The 11,232-nt window shown below is 37.4% G+C and overlaps 1 protein-coding gene across 1 annotated transcript in view; it reads right to left on the bottom strand.

Moving 5' to 3' along the window:
• Stx6 (syntaxin 6) overlaps positions 1 to 11,232 on the bottom strand; it is a 52,961-nt gene that overhangs the window by 25,266 nt on the left and 16,463 nt on the right. The window contains exons 2-3 of the mRNA XM_004643430.2: positions 6,624 to 6,793; positions 4,355 to 4,449 (exon numbers count right to left, since the gene is read on the bottom strand). Of these exons, the coding sequence (XP_004643487.1) occupies positions 4,355 to 4,449; positions 6,624 to 6,793 (265 nt within the window). The remainder of the gene's footprint in view (positions 1 to 4,354; positions 4,450 to 6,623; positions 6,794 to 11,232) is intronic.

Here is an 11,232-nt window from a genome sequence, read left to right as displayed (position 1 = left end):
ACCAAGATAAAGCAAGACCTGTGCAACAAGAGTTGTAGCTTTTGGATCTGATAAGGTCAGTCAAATCCCCTCAGGATTTATCCCGAGATTCTATACCTCAGATTGTTGAACCTTTGTCAGTGGCAGCCATGTGGATGAGTCACAACCATTGCTTGGCCAATGTGCTCCCCGTGAAAGCCTGAGAGAATGTTTTCTCTCCATGTGACTCTCCTTAGGCACACTCTACATCATTGATCACTTTCCTCTTTGGCGCCATAATCTCCTTCATCAGAAAATTTTATTCCTTAGATTTATTAATGTTTAAATGATAATCTTTTCAATGTATTAGGATAAGTAAATTATGTTTACTTGTTCCTTTTCCCTTTTTAATGTGACTATTAGAAATAAATGTTTATGACTGATAACAGGACAATCATAACTATAAAAAACCATGGAGAAAAATGACTGAGAAAAAACATAAAAGTATTTTGTTTTATTTTGAATGTTTCTTTTCCTATTTTGACCCTTTGTAAAGTTCTTATAATTTTCTTTAATGAACATTTATTACTTTAATGAAATATTTATTTTGAAAATTCTAGTTTTTTTTTTTTTTTTTTTTTGCAGAACCAGGGATTGAACTCAGGCCCTTGCACTTGCCAGGGAAGCGCTTATTCCACTGAGCCATCTCCCCAGCCCCTTTTTAATCTTTTTGAGACAGGGTTTCAATATGCAGTTCAGATGGGCCTCGAACTCAATTTGTAGCCCAGGCTGGCCTCAAACTCACAGCAATCCTCCTGCTCAGCCTTCTGAGTGCAAGTGCTGGGATTATAGATGTGCAGCATCACACCCGGTTAAAATTCTAGGTTTTTTGGTACCTAGAATGGAACTTAGGACCTTGTGCTTGCCAGATGCCACTGAGCTATATCCCTGGCCCTAAAATTCTAATTTTTAAAGTTTTCTGTTTAATCAAGCAGTAAATTCCCTAAGGCAGTAAATTCTGTACCATGTGTGCTAGTCATCCAGTCTATGGCTCCAGGTAAAGAGCTCTGGCTTCCACTTCTAAGGCAGCATTTTATCTATGTTGGGTAAAAGTTATAGATACCATATAACAGATCACCTTCATATTGGGACTATGGATTTTTAAGCTGTGTTATTAAACAGTTTTCAACATTTTGTAACAATCTATCATGCCAAAAACATAATTACTCATCTTCTTCCTAACACATGAAGTTTAGAATTAGCAGTCAAGAAGCAGTTAGTCTCAATAAAATATGGCTCATCTGCCAAAAAAACCTCAAATGTCCTGGTTATTTATGTTCCTGTTTCCATTTCACACTATCTTCCAAGCTGAAAGAATGAGACTTAAATCTCTGGGCTCCTTGCTTACAGGTCTCACATCTCAACATCATCTGTGTATACACTGGGTATCTTACCATTTTTGATTAACCAATGTCAATTCTATCATGATTCATAAGTGACTGTAAACAATTTTTGGGTTGTAATGCGTTTATTTTTGGGGGGTGGATATTAACTCTGATTCATTTTCTAACTTAAAATAAAGGCAGAGAATGTTAGTGAGTATCATCTCATTGATAAAACTGTGATCCAGAGAGGCTGACTGACTTGTCTTGATTAAAATTTATTATGGTTACAGCTCAGCCTAGGCCTTATGTTTCCTGACCCTTTATTCATTCTCCTGCCATATACTGTAGAATCTTTTACTATACCAAATTCACTCCTACAGATTACTTCCAAACTACAGAAATTTCAAATTTGAAATCTCTTGATATATGACTCCATGAATGTAAAAATAATTACCTCAAAAAATACATGCTATTTACATAAAATGACTATTTTGCTTCCTTTAATAATTTATTTTGTGGTTCCAGGGATTAAACCCAGGGTAATGTACAAGCTTAGGAAGTGCTCTACCACTGAGCTATGTCCCCAATCTGAAAATTTTGTTTCCTTCAGTAAAATTTAATAAAAGCTACAAAGTTTAAGGGATGCTCAGGAAAATATACATAATTAAGATTCTTTATACAGGCTGGGGAAATAGTTGAGTAGAATAAGCACCTACTTGGTAAACACAGGGTCCTGAATTCAATTCCCAGTACCACAAAAAAACCCCAACCAACCAACCAAACAAACAAACAAAAAAAAACCCCACCTTTATACAAATTGCTTATCTGAATACAGAAAGGCAACTCAATACAGTGAGTTTTATGTTCTTTAAAACCAGATGCAGTGGCATGTGCCTATAATCCCAGCACTTGGGAGGGTGAGGCAGGAGGTTCACTGTGAGCATGAGGCCAGCCCAGGGTGCACTGTGAGTTCAAAATCAGCTTAAACCACATAGTGAGACCTTGTCTCAAAAAAACCAAAAAAAATAAAAATAAACTTTGTAGCCAAGCCAGTGTCATTGTTTCTTTCTTCTACAGGACTTTTAATTAGAATTTATTAAAATCAAATCAACAAAGCTCAACTAGGTACTACTATCCCATCACGGGAAAATACTATCAGCTCCTCCCAAACAGGGTTGTAAATTAAAACAGGAATTATTAAAAATCTTAATTAGTTGGATCACATAGTTGAATATGGTCTAGATTTCAACTTCAGAAGGACAGTAACATTTTGAAGTAATTATTTGATTTAGAGTACTCAAACTTTTCAAATATTGCTAAATGAACTTTAGGTTCTATTTCCAATTATATCAACCAACCTAGTATTTAATATATGGACTGCTGAGTTCTGATTTGTAAAATTCATTAAGCACTACTTTATAGAAAAAGCAAGTAAGCACAATCAAGAATACATGCTTCGGGGCTGGGGAGATGGCTCAGCGGAATAAGTGCTTCCCTGGCAAGCACAGGGCCTGAGTTCAATCCCCGGTTCCACAAAAAAAAAGAATACATGCTTCACTGGAAGATACAATTAAATATTAAGACCTACAGTAGTGTCCTTCCCAAAACTTCCCATTATAGAACGGAAGAAAGGAAAGGGGGGGTGGGGAGATGGCTCAGTGGATAAGCACTTCCTTGGCAAGCACAAGGGCCTGAGTTCAATCCCCGGTTCTGCCAAAAAAAAAAAAAAAAAAAAAGGTATTTAGAAAATGTTTAAAAAAAAATTCAATGAATAAAGTTTAGTATTACTAGAAAAAAAAAAGAAAGGAGGGAAAGAGGAAAAAAGAACATGATACTTATTTTAAAATTTGGAGATTTATAATACTAAGAAAAAGTCACCTGAAAAACAGACTCCTTATCAAAACAGACTAAATTACAATTGTCTAACCCAAACCCTAAGCAACTGAAGTCCAACAAAGTCTTTGCCCCATTAAAATATGGGCTTATTTACATAGAACAGAAACTACTGAATAAAACAAGAAACAAGAATATATAAAGTTCAGTAATAATACCATTTGAAATAATTTCAAGAGGAAATGACATGATAGAATGTCTTTGGCAAACACCTACCAAGGTTCCTGCCATATGTTAGCACTGGTCTGATCCCAAGTCTTTTTATTCAAGGAAGCTGCTTTCTAGTACATATGTTAAAGACAGCTGGTTCTCTTACATCTAGTTATGCTAATCAAATAGCTTAGCCATATAGTTTCAAATTACAAAACATAGTTTAATGTGTACTTAATCTATATTTTCTCTTTAATGATGTGTATTACTCTAAATAATTTGAGTCTAAGGATTTATCCACCTGAATGAGTCTTTCAACATACTGACAGATGCTTCTTGCTCTGGATAATTCTCGAAAGGCTGTCAAAAAGTTGTACATGGCAAAGTCAAAAACACAGGGTTGGAGAGTTCCAGAAGCAATTCAGATGGTGGAAGAGGCCGCGATCCAAGCCTAGAAAGTCATGCTTCAACAATGCAAGTGATTTACCAATCAAGAAACTAAATGGTTTTTACAATATAATTCTTTCTTCGGTCCAGAAACAGAATGCAGTGAAAGAAAAAGGAAAAAAAAAAAAAGATCACTGGTTTGGAGAAACTAGAGGTACAGACAAGTAGCATGACACTGTCAAAGTAACCTTCCCCAAACTAGCAGACTGTTCTTTTTGCTCCAATAAGCCTGACAATATCCAAAACAGATTTCTTTTCTTTTTCTTTTTTTTTTTTGCGGAGCCAGGGATTGAACTCAGGCCCTTGTGCTTGCCAGGCATGCGCTCATTCTACTGAGCCACCTCCCTGGCCCCTTCTTTTGTTTTTAACCACAGAAGTTAATCTGTATATGAGAAACAGGCATTTAATTCATTGTAGGAAGTAGTTTTAGAGTTGACCTATTAATATACAACTTTAGAAAAGAGTTCTGTGAAGTTTGGCTATTTCCTTCATAGTTTACACCGTAAAATCATATTTCTTACCCTGACAACTTGCCGAGTACTTGTAATGAAGGCTTTTCTTATACTTAATTCAGTTGCATCAAGGTTGAATTTTCTAGGATTTGCTTCAACTATGCGTGGATCAAGGAGTCAAGGTAAAGCAATCTCAGCATCAAAAGCTTAACTAACCTTGTTAAACCACAGAGTCACTCACATGCAAGCAATGTAATCTGGCCACAACTTTCTGAAAACAATCAACTTGACATGAAACATTCTCCAACTTTCTTGCCCATGATCATCTCTGCCTCAACACAAAAATGAGAAACAGCCCCTGCCGACTGAGCTCACTTCAACTCCATGACTGGCTGATAGCTGAGCAGGAGGCTTAGTGTTTACTAACACTTTCATTTGTCCTTCTCTGACTTCTCCCAGGGACGGCTTTTATAAGCCTTTTTCAATGCCAAACCAAAGGACTTCCTCTTATATCAAGACACTAATCTTTTTTTTTTTTTTTTTTGAGGTACTAAAGATCGAACCTAGTTATGATTTAGTTACTGACCTACCAGTAGATATTTGGTATATCCCTATATCTGTTTTTGATCCTGTCCTCCTATGTATTTTATTTTAGAAAACATTTTTAACTTTCAATAATTTAAAAGGCACCCAGAGTCAATATAATAGAAACAACAGACTACTTATCAGCTGCTTACAAGTGAGTGATTACTACAAAAGCTAGCTTTTCTGGATGTTTTATCTCTCTCAGGGGAAAAAACAAAACAATACAAACAACTTAGACATACAAATGACATGTCTTCCACCTATATAGCTTTGGTTAAATGGTATTTTCAGTTGAAAAAAAGGTTACATAATTCAGCCTCAGCAGTTACTGGTTCATTACTTAGATTTGTGGATTTACTTAATACTAATACCTGTAATTAGCATAATAGATCTATTTTTACTAAATGTAGTTTCATGGGACAACATAATTCTCCAATGGACAGTGGCATTTTTTAAAATTTTATTTATTTATTTATTTAATTTAGAAACAAATAGCAATGAGACAGTTTCAAAAAAACATGATTTTGTTCTTTTTTTTTGTGGAACCGGTGATTGAACTCAGGCCCTCTACTGAGCTATCTTCTCAGCTTGGACAGTAGCATTTTAACATCCTTAATTAAAAAGGAAAAGTTGACAAAAGGATTTTTAAAAAATCTCTAATTAGTAATGCCTAACACTGGCCTACATGTGTATAATGATGACTGCTAATACTTTTCCTTTTCTGGTAGTGCTGAGGATAGAACCCAGGGCCTCCTGCATGTTAGGCAAGTGCTGTACCACTGAGCTATACCCCTCGTCTAACTGATAGTACTGTTATAGGCGCTTACTTCATGCTAAGCACTTACATGTATAAGCCTCTAAACCAACAGTCCTATGAGCTATCTATTCCTATTAGTCTACCTTTCTACTGAGGAGGAAACACACAAGTTTAGCAATGTGTCCCAAAACACAGTTAGGAACTGGTTATGGTACTGTAATAACCCCCACTGGACAGGGCTCAAGGAGCTTCTAGCCAGCTCAACACAGAGAAGTTCCTAGACAGCGCTGTTCCTGAAGAGGGTATGTAAGCTCCATGCCCCTTCTCCCATCCCTTGCTCTGTATAGCTCTCCCTCCTGGTGGTCTATCTATATATTCCATAATATCCTTTAAGCAATCCTCCAAACATGCAATCTTCCTTTTAGTATAAACAAGTAAATACAAGTATTTACCTCAGTCCTGTGAGTTACTCTAACACATTAGTTAAAACCAAATAGGTGAAGTGTCAGAACCTGGAGATGCCACTGTCATCTGAACCCAGGACGGTCTTGTTGGAACTGAGCCCTTAACTTGTGGGTTCTAATGCCCTCTCCACATAGTTGCAAAATTGAATTGAACTGTACCCAGCTGGTGTCTGCTACAGAAATGCTTGGTGTTTTGCCATATATGAGGTATCAAAAGCATTTTATTGAGTGTGAAAATAGAGAAAAAACTTTTCATCTTTGCATGGGTGGAGCCAGCGCTGGCACACCAGCAGGGTTCAAAGTGACAACCAGTATGCTGCCTCTCTCTGTATTACAAGATTTGTGATGTACCATAGAAGGATTGGAATAATTTACCTTTCCTTACCAGGGAACTTTTAAAAAGTGTGTCTTGGCACAAATAAGAGCAATATCAATTAATTATGGAATGAAATGTGCATCTATGTACTTGAGACAATAGATAAAAACTGTCCAACTGTCCCTTTACCCCAACAGACACCACAGAAAAGGATATTGATAGTTTCATCAAGGTCCTCCAGATCCCACTCTATGCTGCGGAGATTGTTTCTCAGCTCGTTGGTGGTCCAGTCGATCTCTTCCCGTGTTGCTGCCGAAGGGTCTTGGAGGAGCTCCGTCCATCTCTGAAACAGCCCCTGGGCAGTGTTGACTGCTTTCTGCACCTCTCTGTAACCAAGGTGGAAAGGGAAAGGGGAAATCACACTCAATAAACTCCTTGAACAAGTTACTGAACAACTTAACTACCGTTAGGATCATAGATTAACCTTAGCAGCCACAATTCCCTTGGATGTGTGGTGCGATATTAATTTAGATTCAGATGAAAAAGCTCCAATATGGCCTGTCTTTTCTTAGGACCACAATGGCAGAAAGAAGGTCATTCTTACAGAGCTTGTGTTTCTTAGGTTAAGTACAAGATATTTAAAAACTCAAAATCTTATTAGAAATTTTCCAGTGTTACTAGCTTTAAATATATCTACTTTCCTAGAGTAAGCAACTCTGTATATTAGACTAGGGGTTTTTCCTCTTTAGAATGTGAGAGTAGACCAAGAAGGGCTATGATGTAGCCTTTTTTTTTTTCTTTGTTTTTTAACAACTCTAAAACCTCTACACTATTTATTTATAATTGAGACAGGGTCTTGATAAATTGCTGAAAGGCCCAGGAAGGACTCAAATTTACAATCCTCCTGACTCAGCCTCTCAGAGTGCTAGGACTGTAGGCAAGCACTACCACACCCAGCTGAGCTAGCATATTTTTAGATCAGACAGTCACAAGGCTTTAAGAACTTCCTCTTCCAACATCATTTAAATGTTATATTCTAACAACTATTGCTAGAAAAGCCAAAGAGAAGCACTTTAGAATCATATGGGTGCTCATGCACAATGATAACAACTCCATTTTTCCCAAACTAAAAGAACTGTTTTGATCCTACAATTTTTAAACCAATTCTTTTGGAACAAACAACAAAAATGTGTTCTAGCTGATCTGGATGTTGGTTGCCTGTGGCTTTAATTTTAAGACAGAATTTACATGATCCTATTCTCTCTGACATTTCAATTACCAGGAAAGAAATGAGAAAGCACACATTAAAAAGAAGAAAAACATTTTACAACATTTATGAGGTATGATAAAAAAAAAAAAAAAGTGAATATTTAAATAAAGTTAAAAACTTTTTAGAGTAAAAGACACATTGTCATTACTCTCTCCTCAAAGTACCCCTGGCTTTAAATACATTTAGCCCATCATTCTTGCCACTTTCTGAAGCAGATATGTCTCTTGGTGTTGTTTTGGGGTGTGTGTGTGTGTGTGTGTGTGTGTGTGTGTGTGTTTGTGTGTCCTCCTTCATATCCTGGGTCAATTCAAAATGCTTACAGCAATTTCTGTCAAATAAAAACATTACATCCTGGTATGGTGGTGCATGTCCAAATCTCTGTGAGTTTGAGGCCTGCCTGGGCTGCATAGGGAATTCAAGGCTGGCCTGAACTACATAGAGATATCTTGTCTCAAAAAGTGATGTCACAATAGTGTGTCCTCATCCACCTTATTCAACTGATGAGGCACCATATGACTTCTGCCTCTTTCCCAAAGTTAAAATTTTCACAGATGATAAAAATTTTGACTTGTTTCCAGACATTACAGCAGCCACGATAGCACAACTGAAGACACTCATTAAAGAGGATGTCAGAGCTGTTTGAGAAAGTGGTCAGATGGATAGGATAAGCATGGATAAAGCAAGGGGGAGCATTCTGAGGGGATTAAATGGCAATATATTTTTTATAATACATGTAAAAAATTTTAAATGTTGACCATATTTTCTGATCATAGGCACACAGGTTCATAGCAGACTGAGAGCCAAAAGGCTGAACTTGAACAAGAGAACACAGCTAGTAGGGCTGGCCAGAATCGACCAGCAAGCACTGTGGTCCATGAGAGTATAGAGGGATGGTCACACCTAGGTTACACATTAAGCAGCTATCTCACTGCTCCTGTCACATTAGCCTTTAGACTTCCTGTGCTAGTAAGAAACTGCATTCAAGGTAAAAGGAGGAAGAAGTAAATAAGTGAGATATAAATCCACTATTTTTTATTCATGTATCTGACCAATTTGGTGGAGAAAGAAGTACATGTCTGTTATGGTTTGTGTCTAGTTGTCCCTCAAAGCCTCATGCAGTCATAGGGCAGACTTCTAGAGTTTGTGATCAACTCATGATCCACTGGGATTACCAGTGTGAGTGCTACACCGAGCATGGGGCAGATAGCCTGAATGCAACTTAAGGGAGACAGACTTGTTCTCTGTGGCCACTGCTGCTGCTGCTACTCCCATTTGTTCTTGCTCTTTGCCGTCACCATGAACTGTTGCCCTCTGCCATGTGCCAGTCTGCCTTGGAGCCAGCCAAGTATAGACTGAAATCTCCATTAACTGTGAGCTAAGTAAATGTTCCCTTCCTTCATTTTGGGTGTCGGGTATTTGTCCCAGCAACAAGAGTAATGGGGGAGGGGGAGACAGAGACAGAGACAGAGACAGAGACAGAGACAGAGACACAGACACAGAGAGAGACAGAGAGAGAGACAGAGAGAGACAGAGAGAGACAGAGACAGAGACAGAGACAGAGACAGAGACAGAGACAGAGAGAGTAATGGAGACAACATCCCACAAGGCAAGAGACCTGATTTTTCTGTAAGTGCTTAATATCATCTACGATAGTGGAAGACAGAATTAAAGAAAAATCTGTAGTGATTTTTTTGAGACAGGTTCTCACTGTGTAGTTAAGACAGCCCTGGAGCTTGCTGTGTAGTCCACACTGGCCCTGAACTCATGGCAATCCTCCTGCCTCAGCCTCCTAAGTGCTAGGATTATAGGTGTGTGCCACCATACCTAGCTATAATTATACCATATAGGTATTTCTCAATGCAGTTAAGTAAATTACATTCTTTTTTAAGAACTAGAATTGTCAGGCTGGGGATATAGCTCAACGGCACAAGCATCTGCCTGGCAAGTACAAGGTCCTGAGTTCAATTCCTAATACAAAAATAAAGAAATAGAACAGTCTAAGTCAAATGAAGAAATATGGCTAGGGCATATTATATTCTCTAGCACCAATCTACAACGATAATATTGGAATTAAATTCTATGCAGCACGCTGTAATCCTGTTTCCTCTCAGGACTCCTTCATATTCTTCAAAATTATTGGATTTTACCTACTGCTACTTAGCATAGCAGAAATTCAAACACACTTAAAACATTTATTAATTAAAAGTGAATGTATATGTTCTATAAAATCTAAATTTTTAAAACAAAATTTAGTGAGAAAAATGTCACTTTTATATTTTTAGAAATTTCATTACCTGCTAGCTGGATCCCTATGCCTCCTGCATTCTGTCTGTTGATGTACATGTCACTTGAAGCCCATGATGAGAGCATAGCCTCACACAGACACTGAGGTAGAACACGAAGGAGACTTCGTCTTTGAACATAATTATGGGTGTGGGGACAGTTTACCAGAGCTTGACACATGGCAGTTTTTTGTCTTTTTTTGTTGTTGAAGTTTATTTTTTGTTTTGGGCGCTGAAGACCAAACCCAGGACTCCAGCCTGCTAGGCAAGTGTTCTACTGCTGAGCTAAATCCCCAGCCCCAGCAGTTTCTTGAAGGCTGGCTGCAACATATCATATGAAACTTCATAAAGAACTTTTGAATTCTCATAGCTTATACTTTATTGGTCTATCCTGAACTTTAAAGGAATCTTTTCTAGCCATGGATAACTTTATATAAGACATCATATACTGGTCAATTGGAAAGTGTTGGTTTACTGAGTACCACAGACTTTCAAATGCCAACGCATACAATATTCAAAATCCTATTTGTTACTGTTTCTACCAATCTCATCAGAAGAACTTTAAGTACTGGGAATCTTAAGTACTGAAATCACAGTAGCTGACATAAACTTCCTCAAATTCTTTCTCTTTCTTTCCTTCTTTCTTCCTTCCTGCCTTTCAGCTCTAATTTTACCATTAGTAAAAACACTATTAGTTGTCTCTCATGAAGTCGCAAGTTCACCTCATTCATTTTTGAGAAAATATCTCAGGAATTTGTACTTAATGCTGAAATTTAAGGAGATGTGCAATTTGAGTAACCACTTTGTCAGTCATTGTGTCAAGTAAAAATGAGATTCTGTTGAGTGGGGAGAGAGCTATTTCAGTTCACAATTTAACTAGAGAACTGTTTTTCCTAGAGATAACTATCTTATTTCACAATACAGCAAAAAAATATTTTATGCATATCTCCACTTTATCAAATAGTATTAAAATGTATATAAGGGAGAAAATGTTTGCAAATTACATATCATACTCAGAATACATTGTTAAAGACTTAAGAAAACAAATCCAATTTAAAAATGGGCTAAATATTTGAACAGTCACTTCATCAAATGCACAGATGTGACAAATAAGCAGCTGAAGATGCCCCATATAGTCATTAAGAAAAAACAAATTACATCCTCAGGGAGATACCAGTACATATTCAGGATGGCTTAAACAAAACAAAAACAGGAGGTTGCTGGGTGGGCACTATGGCAGGGATCACCACCATCGAGGCGGTGAAGCGCAAGA

The sequence above is a fragment of the Octodon degus genome, unplaced genomic scaffold, assembly GCF_000260255.1.
Source record: "Octodon degus isolate 3935 unplaced genomic scaffold, OctDeg1.0 scaffold00176, whole genome shotgun sequence".
NCBI lineage: Eukaryota > Metazoa > Chordata > Mammalia > Rodentia > Octodontidae > Octodon > Octodon degus.
This window is presented reverse-complemented; position numbering and strand designations above follow the sequence as displayed.